The sequence below is a fragment of the Acartia tonsa genome, chromosome 8, assembly GCF_053477335.1.
Source record: "Acartia tonsa isolate MP-2025a chromosome 8, ASM5347733v1, whole genome shotgun sequence".
Classification (NCBI taxonomy): Eukaryota; Metazoa; Arthropoda; class Copepoda; order Calanoida; family Acartiidae; genus Acartia; species Acartia tonsa.
In genome coordinates this window covers 24,488,002-24,505,928 of record NC_137267.1, presented here as the reverse complement: position 1 = coordinate 24,505,928, position 17,927 = coordinate 24,488,002, and the positions used below count along the sequence as shown (strand labels likewise).

Here is a 17,927-nt window from a genome sequence, read left to right as displayed (position 1 = left end):
AACTATACTATTCTTCTTGCTTCAGTTTTTACCAAAACTAATTAACATTTAATTTAACCAGGGAGGTATGGATAAGTATTCTAAAATAATACTGTATACAACTATACTAATCTTCTTGCTTCAGTATTTACCAAAAATAATCTATATTTAATTTAGCCAGGGAGGTATGGATAAGTATTCTAAAATAATACTGTATACAACTATACTATTTTTCTTGCTCCAGTATTTGCCAAGAATGATCAACGTTTAATTTAACCAGGGAGGTATGGATAAGTATTCTAAAATAATACTGTATACAACTATACTATTCTTCTAGCTTCAGTAATTACCAAGACTAATCAACATTTAATTTAGCCAGGGAGGTATGGACAAGTATTCTAAAATAATACTGTATACAACTATACTATTCTTCTAGCTTCAGTATTTATCAAGACTAATCAACATTTAAATAACCAGGGAGGTATGGATAAGTATTTTAAAATAATACTGTATACAAATATACTATTCCCATAGCTTCAGTATTTGCCAGTATTTTAGTGGAGTGTCAAATTTTTCCAACCCTGAAAAATCCCGCTTCTGCATAAATACAGTTTTATACAGTTTCTTTATGCCTTCACATAATTTTAGGCGCAACAACTTATGGACGAAATAATCCTTATTTTTAATTTTAGGCACTTAACAAATATTTCATTTGAAATTTATTTATAAAATATGTAATAACAAAACTTTTAACATAAAACAACATATCACACGGTGGGGCAAAATAGTTTTATATAATATATCATTTTTTTCTTCTTCAAATTTTAAAATAAAATCAGCTAATCTAATTAGAATAGAAATAGAAGAATAGAAGCATATTCTGAACCCTTTATTCGTCAAATCTAAGATGGAACATTTCTAGCAGACAAAAGTATTGTTAACTTTCGACTCAAGCTGATGTGGATTCTTAAGAAATTATAGACTCGCTACTCGATAGTGAGGCAAAATTATTTTTGTGAAAAATCATCCAAAAGCACATTAAAAATCTACAAAAATTAAACAAAATCATATGTTAATAACCATTTAAGATTTTACTTAATTTTTGTAAATTTTTTTATTCGATTTTGGAGGATTTTCACAAAAATTATTTTGCCTCGTCAACGAGTAGCCAGCCTAACTTTTTTTTAAGAATCCACCTCGTTACTAAGCTTTCAAATTTAAACGAAATTTTTGGGCAATTAATTCTGATTCCGCAAAGCTTTCTACTAAGAAAATATACTGTTTACAGCTGACTTTTATATATGTATGAAATGAAAAAAAACATGCCTTTGTAGCAAAATGTGTACACAATTTCAACCAATGAGATCCAATGTAAATTCCGATGCGATTCTCCTATTGGCTCAATCAGACATTCCCTCTCTTTCTTAGTACCTTTATTCTAATTAGGTAGAAGGTATGAAACGAGTAAATAAAAAATCCGAAATTTTTGGGGAAAAATCTAATTTCACTAATAAACCAATTGTGTTGTCGGATTGTTCTTACACTGTGTTCCTCTTGGCCATCTATTGGTCATCTATACTTACTATATATTATTTATTCTATGTCCGATTCAATTGTCTGCAAAATAAGGGAACCCATCCCTTTACTAGTAAGTCAAGGGGGAGGGGTGTTGTATAATTAAAAAAAAAATTATATGGGACCCTAAACATTCTCTACAAAAATGAATTCAATTATTGAAAATGATACATTATATAACTATTTAAATAAAATAATATAAATAAAATCACAAAAATAACGTAAAGTGCATTTTAAACAGAACTGCCTGCAATAAAAAAAATCTTAAAAAATTGTGTAGGGCTTTTTAAAACCAGAAAAAAAACAGTTTAAACTAAGGAGAAAATCTATGGCTTATAAAATGTTCATAAAAACGTAAAAATCATTTCAATATGTATCTGAGGATAAGCTATTTTAAGTAATTAGTTTTAAAATTAAAAACAAAGATATAATTAAATGCGTTTATTATACGTAGTCTAATATACCAGGTACGGATTTTAAATGACAATAATTTTTACCCCAAGATTCATTCTCTTTAAAAATTTTATAAGAGGGGAGGGGGAGAGGCATTATTACCATTTTTGTCAAAATTTCTATGCGAACAAATAACACTTGTTTTTGTACTAGATTTACAATATTCTACCACAAGGTTCATCTAAGATTAAATTTGACAAAGATGATGAAAAATACCTCCCAACCCGCTCTTAAATTAAATAAACTGCTTCAAACAATAAGTACAATTTTTTTATGTTGATAATTAAACAACCGAGACCCATTAAAACATACAATACTACAAGAAATATTTAACTTATCACCTAACCAATAAAAAAACACCCATAATTTATACAAATACAAAACATACAATATCAATAATTTAAAAATTCATTACAAAAATTTAGTTTGAGTGAGCCATGACCATCCAGGCGATGACAAGGTAGAACAACAACATCGGGTACATGGACATCATCTAAAAATATTATTTTGTAAAAGGTTATGTAACGTTTTAGGTACTTATTGTAGAAAGCGAAGCTTTTCTATGTTACTATTTAGGGTATGTGAGTATATATGACTTGTTTTGTAGCTCGTCAGTCAAAAGATAGATTATCTCATTAAAAAACAGCTGTAGATCTTAAATAGCAAAGACAGACGGACATTGAAAGGGATAGAGTAGCTTTGCTACTAATGATTGATGAATAAAAAAAATAACAATTTGTTTACCTTTTTATTAGCAGGACTACAATCTCCCAGGAACTGTATAGATGCATATGTGGACCATCCAAAACCTAAAATGAAATATATTTGTAATAATTTAAGCATCACAATTTTTATAATCACTTACCAGCAGCGTTTCGGAGCCGGAGCCGCAACATTTTTGGTGGAGCCGGAGCCGCAACATTTTTGGTGGAGCCGGAGCCGTATTTTTCGTTAAAAACGGCTCCGGCTCCAGATTGGCTAAAAATGATTTTTTAAGTAATATTATAATTTGGCAACGGTCTATTTCCATATAATAAACTAAAAAACTATTGTTACTTAACAAATAGACACACATCCTTCTACTTTTATATAGCTTTAATCAAATAAAAGCAAAATATTTTAAATTAATTATTTTATTTTATCAAATTCAATAATGAACAAAAATTGATATATTAATTTTAAGGTAGGAGCCGGAGCCGCATTAATATTAAACGGCTCCGACACGCTGCTTACCAGGAATGACTATCTACATAAATGTCTTATCTTAGTATTTATGATTGAAATATACCTAGTTATTTTGATAAAATAGTTTTGGTTTCAAAAAATGTCACTTTCGCCCCCCCTCCCCCTTATTACACTGTTCTTTTTTCTGCGCTATTATTACCTAAATTTATTTCACATATATCCTATTTAAAAGTAGCTTTTTGTATGAATCTTATCCGGTTTCAATAGCTACCGATGGTTGAGTTCTCCATTTTAATGAAGTTTCACATGGGTCCCAGCATGATTAAAAGCTATTTTTTTAGATTTTAGTCTTGGGTTGGTTTTGAGCTATTTTTTTCTGCCCTTTCCAATACAGAGCCCCTATACTAAGGGCACAACCACTAGTTTATAAAAAGCATTGACAAAAAATTGTCTTGCTTACTTTTGCTTTGAAGTAAATTGACACATACGAAAATTAACAAACCAACAAAGTTAATTTAAGAGCAACTACGCTATGGAAAGAATGTTACCTAACAAAACTGAGATTCCTCTGAGAGCCAGTACCAAGCCTCCGTCGGAGATGAACAGAAGAATTCTGCAGACCAGCAGAGCAAGGGCCAGAGGCAACAGACAGTAACCTTTACAAATAAAATATTACATTTAATGTGATTAATATATATAAGTATATAAAAGTAGCAATATTTCTTTTTGTTCAATAACCGCTGGACCGATTTGATTCTTCTTTAAAAGAAATCTTCTTATGTGTACAAAGAAGGTTTAATACTGTTTTTTAAGGAGTGTACTTCCACCCTCCTAGAGAAATCGCCCTGAAAAAAACAATACCCCATAACTTATTTTTTAGTTTTTAAAAATTGTAAAATGTTAAGTAGATGCCCCTTCCCCCATTCCCTTAAATGCTCCTTAAGGCCTCTAGGAGAATAACAGCAAGTTTTAGAATAAAGCAAATACAGAAATTTTGACTAATCGTTTGTTCAGTTATTTAAAAAGTAGCTACGCTGCTAAAAAAACTAAGTTCTTTAGTGGAAATGTAGTAACACCAGACTAGCCCGAGGTGTTTATTCCTCTTCAACTTTCAGATGAAAAGAAAATGTTTTCTTTTAGTTTTCTCCTAACTAAAGATAAACAATTTCATTTAATTACCACGGTAAAAAGAAGAATGCTCTTGGCAAAAAGACTGTTTATAATTAAGACTTTTAATTTTTGCAACTTTAGACTTTTTGCATTATTAAATGAATCATTTATGTATCTAGTAATTATAATATTTCTATTTGAATGCCGAGTAAGATCTTCAATTAAACTATTCGATGATTTTTGATATTTGAGGGATGTTAACTACCCCCGTTAAAGTGAAATGGTCATATAAGGCCCTGGGGCGTAGCCACTACTCAAAAAATAATATAAAAGTAACAGGATGTCAGTATATCTATTTCTTGTAATCTTTGTGAAATTCCCTTTATTGAATAAAATACATAACAGTTACATAAGAGTTACTTCATAAAAAGAAACAAATCTACAAGTCTTTAATTTTTGGTCTGAAGACTTGGTTCAATATATTGATTTTTTAAACGTGCACTGCATGTTATTACTTAGAATAGGCAAGCTCCTTCAATTTTATATTCGATTTTTAAGGTCCAAGAGTTACTGTATGATGTAAAAATAACTCTAATATTTCTCTAGAGCCTTAGGTGACCTGTTTATGAGCCATGAAATTCCACCTATTCTTATTTATAACGTCACACAATTGTTACAGCATTACTCGTTGAAGAAAATGCTCGATTTAAATTAAAAGGGCTCCTACTGATAAAGCAAGGTATAGAGTAACTACGCCAATTCAAACCCGGGGCATTAGCGTATTTGGTAACGTCTCGGCTTGCTGTCGAAGAGGTACGGTGTCGGTTATAGTCTGACAACGCACTACGACATATTAGAGATGTTAAAAATGGTACCTACTGCTGCTATTCCAGGCACGTAACATTAATAGAAAGATTAGGGGAAATACCTTGGCCCATGAACAGGCGCAACTCATTAACATGCACAGTAAGGACTTCCAGACAAAGGTCAAGCAATAAAGTGGTTGGTTGTCTATCGGGCGAATTGTTGCTTTATAACGCAATTTTAAGATGCGTAGTATATGTTTCAAGGTGCGTGGAGAGGTATAGAACCCGAAGCGACACCAAGCCCCCTAGGGGTCACCAACTATGCCAATTCAAAACTTGACTTACCTAGAACACAGACACTCTGGAAAAAAGAAATATTTCCTCCCAACATTTTAGTGTTTAGTGTCACTATTAGAGATCCAACCCATACTATCACAAATACCTAAATATATACAAATATTTAGTGTTTAGTGTCACTATAAGAGATCCAACCCATACTATCACAAATACCTAAATATATGGACATATTAAGTGTTTAGTGTCATACATCATAAATATTTTAGGTAGTGTTTAGTGTCACTATAAGAGATCAAACCCATAAAATCATAAATACCTAAATACAATTATTAGTGTCATTAAATATGAATATTGAAGTGTTTATTATCGCTATGTAAATGAGAATCCACCATTTTATCACAAATACCTAAATATATACAAATATTCATTGTTTTGTCCCATAAGTCTTAGTGTTTAGTGTCATACATTTAAAATATTTTAGTGTTTAGTGTCAGTATAAGAGAGCCAACCCATACTATCACAAATATATAATTATTTTAGTGTTTAGTGTCATAAGTATTAGTGTTTAGTGTCATACATCATAAATATTTTAGTGTTTTGTGTATAAGGGTCACACCCATACTATCACAAATTTTTGAAAATTTAGAAATATTAAGTGGTTAGTGTCAATATCAGAAATCCAACACTATTGACAAAGATATCTATATAAAATATACATAGAAATATTAAAAGATTAGGGTCACTATAAAAGATCCAAGTTAACCAAAAATATAAGGAAGTCATTTAACGTTTGGTGTCGAACGAGAGCAAAGCTCTAAGCAACTGTTAAACATAGCTAGGTCATATGAACAAAAAAAAACTTTTTTGTACCTTATGAAAATTCCTTAAAAATAAATGCATAAATGTTTATGTAATTACAAATTACGTGGTACCCATTTTGTTGAACATAATATATATTCAATGGCGTAAACATAAAGGGTCTATAACTTTGTCATTTTTAAATATAATTCCAGTATTGTTAGAAGGCAGTTCATATTTCAATCATGTAATATCTTATTTAAAATATTACATTTGCTCTTATTATTGCATACTCTCTTTTTCAAAGGTAAACTAACTAATAATAAGAATTAAGCATACCTCTGCAAACTGTGGCCCACCGTCTCCGCTACCATCACTAGATTCATGACCCTAGAAAAAAATAAATTTCTAAATTATATAAAATTAGGGTGTAATGCTTAAAATCTCGAAAATGGATGACCAATATATATTATTTAGTTATTTTTGCCAGGTTTTACGCTATTTGAAAGAGGGGTAAAAAGATAATCCCATCATAAGACTTACATTCCCAGAATTTTTTCTTTTCTTTTATCAAAAAAAAATTAGGTTAAGACCCCCCCCCCCCCTTTTTTAAAAGAGGCAATGTGTCTTAGATTTAAGCATTATAATGACATAGATACCTGTAAAACGATGGCCATAAATGTGCATAATATCAAAGGTCCCCAAAGATCCCATTCTCGTAACAAACTCTTCTTTTCAACTGAAACATAATAATTACAGAAAGTGTACTCTTTCAATATTGATTTAAAAGAATTGAATGTAAATGAACAGGAAATACAATAAACATCGAAAATCAAAGCGGGAAGGGGGAAATTGGGAGTAAGCAACTTTTTATAACAAAGAATCTCAGAGAATCAATGCAGCATTGGAATATGGAATTCTGGTTGCCTAAATGCTGAACTATTAATAAAACACGAATCAACCACCGCAAACCACAATCTCAATCTGATCATTTTTTTTTGAGCTTTCTAAACATTTGGAATTAAAATGTAGAAAACACAAGTTAATAAAACGACCAAGCTAATATTGCTTGATTCACTTCTACAAGAGATGCGATTGATAATGAGTATTTTTTACTTGAAATATATTTCGGAATGATGAAGTAGACTTTTTTTCTTTTAAATTGGGTTGAGAAAGATTTATAACTGAATAGTTTTTTTTTAATATAACTGTACCTGGATATAGGACATGAAAAAATTTAGAGCCCACAGCATTCAGATCCCGTTTGATTGTTTTGCTTATTGGCTCGTCCAGGGTGTTAAATTCTAATCCTAAAAATTAATCATTATAGGTAATAGATTTTAAAAGTATTTTTATTTGTACAGCATCACTAAGATGAGATGATCTGAATCAACTCTACTACACCTTTCTGTTTCATAGAGACACAGCTAAGATTAAATTAATGTAAACCTAATGTTGGTACTACTGACATACTAACAACTTATTCCAAACAACAAAGTTTTACTAGATTACTTGGATCTTCCGTTCTACGGTGTACCAGGTACTAAGATGCTCCATGCTACTACTAGCTTCTATCCAGTAATCTAATTATTTACCTGGATCATTTTGATCTCCAGGTAGTAAGATATTTACAGATAATAATAGCTCCTATTCAGCAATCTAACAATTTACCTGGATCATTTGGATCTCCAGTTGTTCCAGGTACTGATATACTTCCAGCCAACACTGGTTCTTCTCCTAAGGAAAAAAAAGTGGTAACAAAAACAGATTTTTTTTTTTGAGCGAGTCAAGGAATTCATGAAAATTAACAACCCATTACAATTGTCTAAGGCCATTGGTAAATTTCGCTAAAATTTTGATGGTGAGTTTGTTTTTAGAAACGCACGCAAACACACACAAACATCCAGCTATTGTGAAAATATTTTTACTAGAAGTACGTAATTGACTATTTATAAAGTGTTGAAGTTGCTCTAAAACTTACATTGGAAATCTGCCCGTCCGGCTATGTGGGAAAATTTTTTTTCTCAGCTGCTAATATAGATAGACAAATAACTCTACTCAACAACGCTCGAGATTTATGTGTTTCGATATTAATAGATTGTGTCATCCATTTCTTGTTAACTCACAAAAAGTAAACAAAAACCATTAGGTATGACCATTAAGCAAGTGGTCTTAACGAACTTACTAAACAGAAAAAACATCAAACTATTTTGTTTTAACATATTAACAACACCCTTACCTAGATTAGATTCATAGAACCTGTCACCACCTCCCCCACCAGAAAACCCGTTATTTGCCATTGTTCAAAACCTGTAATCATTAAGAAATTTTTATATTTCTCATCTGGTTCTGGTCTTAATTCATAATTAAATACATAAAAAATCAATGAAAAAAATGCAAAAAAGTTTGGTATAAAATAATCATACGCTAAACGTTACAAAAAATAATCACAATTCTTCATCAGGTGGTTTTTTTTAAAAAGTTCGTTATTCTTATAGATCAAAATTAAATGGAAAAATACAAAAAAGCAATAATACATAAAGCCTAGCTTTATAATAAATAAATAATCAAAATACTAATATCGAAATCTCTATTTTTTTCAAAGCTTGAGTTGAGTATCTTTTTCACATTCTTTAATTTTATTTGGCATCTATTATTTAACGTTTTCCTAACCTAAATTGTTAAAAATGTACAAAACTATTTTGTAATTTAGTTGCATATTACACTAAGGTACTTTTTTAGTAACTTTATGGGCTGCTTTGCTTATTATATTACACATCATAACACTGTCTCAAAGTTATCTGTAATAGCCAAGAGACTATTCCAATATTTTTACTAGCCATGTGCTTCTTAATTTATCTTGGCTAGGTATTCAAGATTTTTTGTAGGCATTACTATGACGGTTTTAACTGTGTACACAACTCAAGCAACAAATAAAGCTGTTAAAAAGTCCTTCTTCCTTTTTTCTAACTTAATCCATTTGCCCCTTTAAATTTCACAGTGAAAATTACTACTTAATAATTGTAATATCTAATGAATTCATTCAATATAAAAATATTTTATTTTGAATGAATTTCAATATGGGAATGTTTCAAAAATAATAACATGTAACTTAACAATCTTATTTCCAGTAAATTCCACATTTTTTTACATGATTTTATTCATAGAACGTTCCCTTTTTATGGCAATCAGGATTTAAATAAGCATAATGCATAATTAATACATAATCTAGTATGATGTTTTTTTTGGTTACATTATTGTAGGAATTTGTTAACTACTTTTGTACAAATATCAGAACAGTTTTCACTAGGTACTTATTATATCACTTTGAGGAAGTTTAGTGGATAGGTGGTTCGAATTTTGACTGTAAACACCCCTCTGGAAATTTGCCTTTCCCTTTCCACTCCCTCCTCCCATATCTCTCGGCAAAACCGTGTACACGCCACTATTCAAACTTTCACCCACGCCGTTGATTGCTATTAGGTTTCATTCAAGGGGGTGGTTAAAGTGAGACACATGCCATACTTAGTCCAGACAGGGTTAGGTAACATTTAGGATGGGATTCTAATATCTATTATCAGGACTTGGAGCTTAAAATAAAACATTGATGATCATCTTATGGAGTTAAAATGTTATTTAGTTATCTTAAAAAAACTAAAATTTTGGAGGGAAATAAAACTGTTCTGATATTTTACAAAGTAGGCATAATATTATCAAACTAACAATACTCATGATGGTTAAATCGGTTTTAGTATTTCATCTGGAACAAAGAAGAATAACAATTTTAAACTGAATATTTTTCAACTGGCTTGGTAAATTAAACACAAACGTTGAGTTTGTCTTAATTTTAAATAGAATATAATAAATTATAAATAATAAGGGCGTGCAAAGGCTAAAATTAGGTTTTATTTTAATAATTTGGCTTAGTATAAAATCAAATATATAGAATTTGGAAAGGAATGTTTTTAAAATTTTATTCCCATTTTTAGTTGTTAAAATCTCTTTACAATTATGCCCCGTCTACCATTTTCAGAATATCTTGAGTTGCTTAAAGCCCCCCAAACCCCCCCTATTAATATTTCTTGTGTACAGGGAGTCAGGGACGCTTAATGCTCTTACAATTTTCCCCTTAATCCTTTTGTGTAATAATCTAATTTTGGCAATTTGTTATATTTAAGTAAAATGGGGTCTGCATTTTATGGATTTTCCCTCCCATTTAAATTGGCGACGCCCTTGGATCAGTTTAAATGTGTTTATTCTTTCTTTGCTCCAAGTTTGGAGAGCACCCCCATCCCCTTCTCCTCATACTCGGCCTTGCTCATCCAAAACTCATCTCTGAAATTATGAAATTTGTTTTAAACTTAATCAATTAAAAATATATTATATACAGAAGAGGTTTTTTTCTAAAGCTTAGGTTACAGGTATTGTTTTTATCAAATACTTTCAGGGGTGTATATTCTGCACAGGATTAATTTTTTCCCCTGCTGTGATATTTTCCCCCTCCTGGTTATTTTCAAGCATGGAAGGGGGAAAATGGAAAAAAAATTCAGAACTCTTTATTCCATTTATATTACCCCCTGCCACACATTATTTTAGTTTATATATAATATATTTTTAATTGATTATTACCCCCTCCACCCCTTTAACAGGGTCAATTTTGCAGAATATACACCTCTGAATACTTTAAAAAAAAAGGCTATAAAAGAATTAGAAACATCCAAAGGGGATGGGTGATTACCCCTCCCACAAAAAATTATAAATAAAATTGCCAAAAGCATAAGTTTTAGAACATCTTTTTACACATTGAAAATCCTTATTTTTGGGGCCCTTCGCGCCATGGTTCAAAGCCTTTGGTTTTTACAAATCAGGTACCTACCTGTTTTTGTAATTTCACACCCACTGTATTTTTTTGTAACACATTCCCTCCCCCCTCCCCCTAAAAAAAGTCTTAAATCACCTGTCTTTCATGACCTCTGTAAGGACAGCTCCGCCAATGAACACCATGTTCTTGCGCATGGGCGGGGCCTCGATACGGATTTTGAATTTGGCCAACCGCTCTGTGTCGCCGTTCAACACACGCTCAAGGTATAACTGGTTTTTAAAATTATTTATGTTAACATTACTGTTCAAAAGGACTAATCCATGATAAAAAGAAGTTTAAGTATAAGAGAGAAATGCCCTGTGGAGAGAAAAGTGGTAGAACAAACAGAAGGTTGACTATGTGAATTAACTAAGTATGTCTAGTAATTCTTTAAGTGATTAATATTGCTGAAATGCCCTTGATGTTTTTTTTTATTTACAGTTTCATTGTATGATACCTACTTAAAACATTATGTTAACATCCCTGTTTGATTTCTCTTTCTAGTCTTGAAGGTAGACCCGGATACATTGTAGAACCTCCAGAGAGGACTATGTGCTTGTACAGTTCTGATCTCATGTCCATATCTGCTGACTATACACAGGGATGCTTACAATTCATTCTTGTTAGAAAGACTGGGATAAATATTTCTAAAGTTAATAAAATTCCAATGTTAGGTGTGTTGCCCAAGGTCCGAAACCTTTTCCAACAATTCACACTCCTTACTTTTCCTGAAAAACTAACTCAAACTATGATAGGCTTTTAAATAGGTAGGTATGTACTTTTTATAGTTTTTATGGTCTATTTTCAGATCAAGGAAAATTGCCAAATATTTATCTATTTGAAAATATATAGGTATGTAGGTATTCCTAAACATTTTAATCAGATTAGGTAACAAATGATTATAAGTTTCCTGAATAGCATTGAAAACCATTTCAGCAACTCCGTGTCCTTCCACGTTGACCAGATGGGGTTGAAATAGGGCTTCAGCAGCCTCAAATCTCTCACCACCAACCTAAATTTTAGTTTTAGTCACAAAAGTTAAAAAAAACGATTTATTTAACTATGATAGAATATTGATATAAAAAAAGGAATGTATTTTTTTTTAAGGGTCGCTAGGACATACAAATGATGAAAAACACATTCGATAAGAATGAAGAAAAAAAAGGAAGGTAAGATTTTACAAAAACTAACAATTGTAACAATGAAACTGACCTTTATAACTCTACCGTCGGGCAGTGTGTATTCCTCGACCAAGAAAGTTGTTTCCTCCGCTAATTTTTGTTCTGCGTGGATATCATACCCAACATAACATAATTTCTCCTGTATTCAAAATCAAAGTGATAAAAAAAATGATCTATTGCTTTAAGGCAACACTGACTCTGATTCAGGTTCTTATGTGTATTGTTAATAAAAGGTCTGTCTTAGACATGTTTTGCTTCAAATTTTCTCCATCCAAACGTTGAGTTTTACAATTTCTCCATCTTTCAAAAACGTTTTAATTTCTTTTTCATAACAAACTTTGTAATAATATGGTTCATTCCTTAAATATTTAAATGAGAACTTGAGGTGTAAACCCTCTATCCAAAAATTGAACCACAGTTGAACCCTTCTCCCCATTTTAATGTCAACTTTTAGTACCTACCATTTTTAATGGGAGATATAAAACTGCAAGGTCATTTCCCTACGGAGCTATCAAACTTATTGAAATATTTATTTCTTGCGCACTTAACTTTTTTTTTGTTGTAAAATAACTTAAACTTATCATTAGCACATTTTTTATCACTTTAATCATGCCTTCATCATTCTGACTGTTTCATAATCAGCTGATTTGTTAAATGCATATCCTCGCAATAAAAGAAGTTTTATTAGGTATTCTGTCACATTTCTGCCTGCTATGTCTAATCGCCTAAAATATATAAATAAGAGTCAATATCAATATTCTGTAGGTCATTTTAATTGGTATTAAGTCAAGATAAAAACAATAAATTTTTCTATAGCAAAAATACATCTTTTTTATAAAAAAAAAGGGGGGGGGGGGAGGGTAGGTTTTAATGCAACCATCTCGTAATCAGTGAGCAAATGGCACTTAGAATTCGAATTTTCATCTGAAATTTTGCATGAGTAATCCTTGGTAGGTCTATTTTCCCTAAATCGAACAAAAAGTTAGAAAAGTAACGGCTGGCGGCTCAGCCGTTTTCTCATTTTTTGTATCTATATAGTGGAAATTAGTCATGAAACCTAGCTACACATAATACTCTTTGACACTCCAAAACGCTATCAAACGGTTCTAGACGGTAGCTGTTGGTACTAGAAGTTCTAAAAATGGTTATTGCTATCATTTAACATGAATTAAACCAAAAATATGTTTTTAAAAGTTGATTCCTACGTAATTGATGATGGATTTACCCTGAAAATAGGCAAAAAACGGCTGAGCCGCCAGCCGTTACTTTTCCAACTTTTTGTTCGTTTTAGGGAAAATAGACCTACCAAGGATTACTCATGCAAAAGTTCGGATCGAAATTTGAATTCTAAGTGCCATTTGCTCACTGATTACTAGATGGTTGCATTTACCCCCCCCCCCCCCCCTCCTACCTTGAATATTGACAAATGAATGCTAATATTTAAAATTATTACCTTGTAAGATGTGGAGGTGCAAATCCCTCAAAGACGGGACAAATATGGGTGACACCGTCCCCCGAGTCCACTACAACACCAGACAACATTCCTTGAGCATAGAGTGTCAGCACTCCCTGGATTGCTATGTACACACTGTGGAAGCCATATTTTTCAAACATTACCTGAATAATAACAAGCATTAAAACTTAGGTACATAAAAGATACCTTGGCATATAAAACTATTTTTAATTAAAATTAATAATCAAAACTAGTGGCTGCGCCTCTAGCATCTTTCTAGGGGGTATATTCGAAGGGGAGAAAATAACTTGTCTGAAAACAAAGTTCTCAATGCTCGACCCCCTCCCGTTAACGAAGTTGAAAAAGACTTCCCAAGACGAACAAGAAGTATGCTATGTCAACTAAGATCCGGATATTCTTCTATGCTAAATTCTTTCTTGTCAGTTATCACAGAGAATGATACAGAAGATAAATGTCCTAAGTGTAACCAACCATCACACACTACTAATCACCTCTTCAATTGTCCTGCCGACCCAACCAACCTTACTACTGAATCACTATGGAACGACCCTCTGGCTGCTGCGACATTCCTTGGCCTTGATACGGGCCAACCATTCGATGATATGGGATAGATGGGCGATACAATGGCTACAACAACAACAACAAGGGGAGAAAAAGATCAAGAAAATAGCCTAAACCTTACCAAAAATTAAACCTAATAATAAAGCGGCCTAAAACCACCCAGACACTTATATGAAGCAAACGGCAAACAGTACTAGGCAGTCAAAATCTTCACTATACTCAACCCACCTCTATCAATTTTTCTCTATTTCTTGTGGGATTCATTGGTGGTTCTGTGAGCATTATTTTACACTCTGAAGGATTAATGTTCATCTTCTCCGGACCGAATGTGTAGTCCCAAATGTGGTGCATGTCTTCCCAATTACGGACCATTCCGTTTTGCATTGGATAATTTACCTGGAATTTGCAAGGATTCACATTTTTGAAATTTAAAATTTAGTCAGAATATAATAAAAAGTGTATTCGCGTAGGCACTATAGGCAGCGCACACAAGAAAAACTACCTATAGTCTGCGTCGAGACTGTTTTAAAAAGTTTCTACAATAGAATAACAAACTTATATCTAAAGATTAGCTAAACAAAAAAACATAACTATTATAAAACATGAAAATCCTTTCCTCGAGCATTGATCTAAGTTTGCTGGCATCATCCCCAACCATCAAATCCTTGACTTCGATATTGTCGACCTTGGCCTGAGATCTGATGATAGGTCTACCAACAATACTTGGAAATATGTGGTCGGGGAAATTTGAACCTCCATATCCACACTGAAATGAGCAAGATTCAAATCATTAAAGTTAAAAGGGGTAGTTTCAAGAAAGGTATTTAATAAGCCTAAATACTTGGTGTATATACTCTTTATAGACACTAGCGGCTTCGCCCCTAGCCTCTAGGGGCTTTGACTCAAGAGGTGATCAAAAATTTTTTTTGGCGAAATTCGTAAAAGGACCAAGGAAATCTTCAGCAAAAAAAAGGGGGGGATTTTTTGTTTTTTGGGGGGTTGGGTGTGTCCCACCCCCCCAAGAAAATAGCCTAAAACCACCAAAGGACCAGTAGGTATATTCCCTCAAGAGTAGAATCCAATCGGTTCAGTGGTTACCGAGATCTTAAGGGACGGACAGACAGACAGGCAGACAGACAGACGGACGGACAGACCTTTATTCTACTTTGTATTATAGATTGTGCTTCTTTTATCTAATTCTTCCGAGTTAAAATGCAGGTGTAGGGGGAAAGAAAGCCAACTACGGTGGAATATATATATTTAATATGCCAAAATACTTGGTGTATATACTCTTTATAGACATTTAGTTCTTTTATCTAATTTAAATGCAGGTGTAGGGGGAAAGAAAGCCAACTAGTGTAGAAAATATCACCTTTATATACAAAAGAAAATATAATTTATTTTTTAACTTGTAAAGAAGGTGTATTAACTTTTATTTTTATAGCTAGCCGGTGCTTTTAGTAAGTAGTAGATGTAAAAATTTCCATAGAATTTAGATATGCAATCGGTTTTTTTTGTAGACCTCTTATTTTTAAAGTAATTTAAGTTTTTTTAAACACAAAATTAAGTCGTTTTTATGGTACTAAAACGCACCAAAATAAAAATAAAAATGCCAGTATGAACAAAAATAGTAAGATCTTTAATTTGACACCTTACTTTTTAAATTCTGTTGAGTAATTATTGAAAAAATAGATTTTTTAAATCTCGGTTTAATCAAAACTTTAAACAAAAATATACTCTACCACAGGCATAAAAAATATGGGTTCATGTATACTTTTAGAATCAGAAAAATATTACAAATCTATTGTAAGCAAAATTGAAAAAAAGTAAAAAAAAATTAAAAATAAAAATGGCCTAGCATATTATTCTGTACAGGCAACACTTTTTTTACCCGCTCTTTACCCCCTTCCCATTTTTACCCCCAAAACAAGGTTTAAGATGGTTGCCTGTATAATATAATATAATATTTTCATATAATTTATTTTATTGTAGTTTATTTACTATTTTGTAAACTTTTTATTTCAATTTTGCTTAGAATCGATTTGTAATATTTTTCTGATTCTAAAAGTATATATATGAACCCATATTTTTATGCCTGTGGTAGAATATATTTATGTTTAAAGTTTTGATTAAACCAAGATTTAAAAAATCGATTTTTTAAAAAAATTACTCAACAGAAATAAAAAAGTAAGGTGTCAAATTAAAGATCTTACTATTTTTGTTCATACTGGTATTTTTTCTTCTTTTATTTTAGTGCGTTTTAGTACTTTAAAACCGACTTAATTTTGTTTTTAAAAAACTTAAATTACTTAGAAAATAAGAGGTCTACAAAAAAAACCGATTGCATATCTAAATTCTATGGAAAATTTTACATCTACTACTTACTAAAAGCACCGGCTAGCTATAAAAATAAAAGTTAAGACACCTTCTTTACGTAAATAATACCCCATTCCTAGATGTTAAAGAGTTGTGACAATAGAGTGCTAAATTATCAAAGAATAAGCCTGAAATAAAGAAGAACTGAATGTTTACCTTAACAAAGCCAGTGCCATTGTCACAAACGACCAGCTTCCTACCGGCTGAGTCCACCATTATGTGATGTTCTTGTTATTGATATGCAATGCTACACACCTCGTACAAGAGATTGTTTATGGAAAAGTTGTCTTTTTTCTCTTTTATTAAGTTAAATGTCTGAAAATAAAATAAATTTATAACTAAGGTCAAATATAAATTTTTATATTTAAAATCATTTTTGACTTAAATGACTAAACATAAAACTTATAGTAACTAATTTCAGTACTCGTTTGTTAAAAAATACAAAAACATGATAATTTTTTGCATGTCTAGGAATTTGTTAATGTTTCTTAAATCAAAATAAAATTAAAAATGCATAAACTTTACAATAATATTATTTCTATTTAACACATAATCAAGTTTTAAAATAATTAATATTTGTCAATTTTATGTTAATTTAAAGTATTACTCATTAATATTAAAAAAAAACATTTAGAGATTTGTAAATATTATATCTTAACTTATCTTACATAGTATTTTGAAAATAATAATTTTTACATAGATTTAAAAAGAACTATTTTCAATCTTTAATATAAAAATTAACAACAAATATATGTAATATATTAATATTTAATAAAATAAATTGAATTTGTTATCAAAGGGTGTTTCTTCTTGAGTTGTCCAAAATTATCAGCTGTTACCTCCTACAAGTGTAAACAGAAAATGGTCGCCAACTCTGGAAAAAAATTAGTTTCTTGTTTCATTTTTCAACGTATTTTAGAATCTATTGATTATTTTTTTGTTTGGCATAAGCTTTTAGGAAATGTGTTATATCAAAAGAAATAAAAATGAAGCAAGATCATCTTTATAAATTTAATTTTTATTTTGTTTTGGATGGCAACTGTATTGTCTGCTAATCTATTGGCAAGGCAAAATCAATTTAATTTATGTTGTTTTATTGCAACTCTAGCTTTAAATTTTTTTATTTCCAATAAGATTTTATGTTATTTGAAGCCTTAAATGGCAAAAAAGCGTAAAAAGTTGTTTTTATCATACGTAAGTATTTTTTGTTTAGCTAGAGAAAAAAGTTTATTTGCTTAGGCATCTTTTATTTATGACTTGTAATTGGTCGT

The 17,927-nt window shown here is 31.2% G+C and overlaps 3 protein-coding genes across 11 annotated transcripts in view; 1 reads left to right on the top strand and 2 right to left on the bottom strand.

The window, feature by feature from the left end:
• Positions 1–685: 685 nt before the first annotated feature.
• LOC145326338 (protein YIPF6) lies at positions 686–8,522 on the bottom strand. Of its 5 annotated transcripts, none has more exons than XR_013881868.1 (10): positions 8,443–8,522; positions 7,875–7,940; positions 7,418–7,513; positions 6,863–6,942; positions 6,543–6,593; positions 5,454–5,550; positions 3,741–3,848; positions 2,752–2,816; positions 1,411–2,500; positions 686–823 (listed from the first exon to the last, which is right to left on the bottom strand). XR_013881868.1 is itself a non-coding variant. In XM_080169648.1 (9 exons), exons 1-9 carry the CDS (start codon positions 8,501–8,503, stop codon positions 2,429–2,431), a joined length of 696 nt encoding a protein of 231 aa, XP_080025774.1. In that variant the 5' UTR covers positions 8,504–8,522; the 3' UTR covers positions 686–2,428. The 5 variants fall into 5 exon arrangements, 1 of the variants encoding a protein (XP_080025774.1); XR_013881869.1 differs by having other exon boundaries at positions 686–2,066; positions 2,224–2,500; XR_013881870.1 differs by having other exon boundaries at positions 686–2,066; positions 2,232–2,500.
• LOC145326334 (uncharacterized) overlaps positions 7,250–17,927 on the top strand; it is a 44,032-nt gene continuing 33,354 nt past the window's right edge. The window contains exon 1 of the mRNA XM_080169640.1: positions 7,250–7,292. The gene's annotated coding sequence lies outside the window, so the exon portion shown is untranslated. The remainder of the gene's footprint in view (positions 7,293–17,927) is intronic.
• Positions 8,514–16,982, bottom strand: Arp2 (Actin-related protein 2). Of its 5 annotated transcripts, none has more exons than XM_080169644.1 (12): positions 16,813–16,982; positions 14,899–15,046; positions 14,509–14,678; positions 13,699–13,862; positions 12,859–12,970; positions 12,277–12,384; positions 11,977–12,076; positions 11,551–11,657; positions 11,161–11,297; positions 10,467–10,538; positions 9,883–9,963; positions 8,514–9,480 (listed from the first exon to the last, which is right to left on the bottom strand). In XM_080169644.1, exons 1-11 carry the CDS (start codon positions 16,870–16,872, stop codon positions 9,960–9,962), a joined length of 1,182 nt encoding a protein of 393 aa, XP_080025770.1. In that variant the 5' UTR covers positions 16,873–16,982; the 3' UTR covers positions 8,514–9,480; positions 9,883–9,959. The 5 variants fall into 5 exon arrangements, with proteins under 5 accessions (XP_080025770.1, XP_080025771.1, XP_080025769.1 ...); XM_080169645.1 differs by having other exon boundaries at positions 8,514–9,509; positions 9,899–9,963; XM_080169643.1 differs by having other exon boundaries at positions 9,899–9,963.

Excerpts from the sequence above, each read along its gene's own strand:
- Arp2 (XM_080169641.1), bottom strand. The coding sequence starts at position 16,872 with ATGGTGGACTCAGCCGGTAGGAAGCTGGTCGTTTGTGACAATGGCACT. Across the intron at positions 15,047-16,812 it reads ATGGCACTGGCTTTGTTAAG|TGTGGATATGGAGGTTCAAA; the intron begins GTAAACATTCAG and ends TGCTCATTTCAG. Across the intron at positions 11,298-11,550 it reads GACTAGAAAGAGAAATCAAA|CAGTTATACCTTGAGCGTGT; the intron begins CAGGGATGTTAA and ends AATTTTAAAAAC.
- LOC145326338 (XM_080169648.1), bottom strand. The coding sequence starts at position 8,503 with ATGGCAAATAACGGGTTTTCTGGTGGGGGAGGTGGTGACAGGTTCTAT. Across the intron at positions 7,941-8,442 it reads GTTCTATGAATCTAATCTAG|GAGAAGAACCAGTGTTGGCT; the intron begins GTAAGGGTGTTG and ends TTTTTTCCTTAG. Across the intron at positions 3,849-5,453 it reads CCAGAGTGTCTGTGTTCTAG|GTTACTGTCTGTTGCCTCTG; the intron begins GTAAGTCAAGTT and ends TTATTTGTAAAG.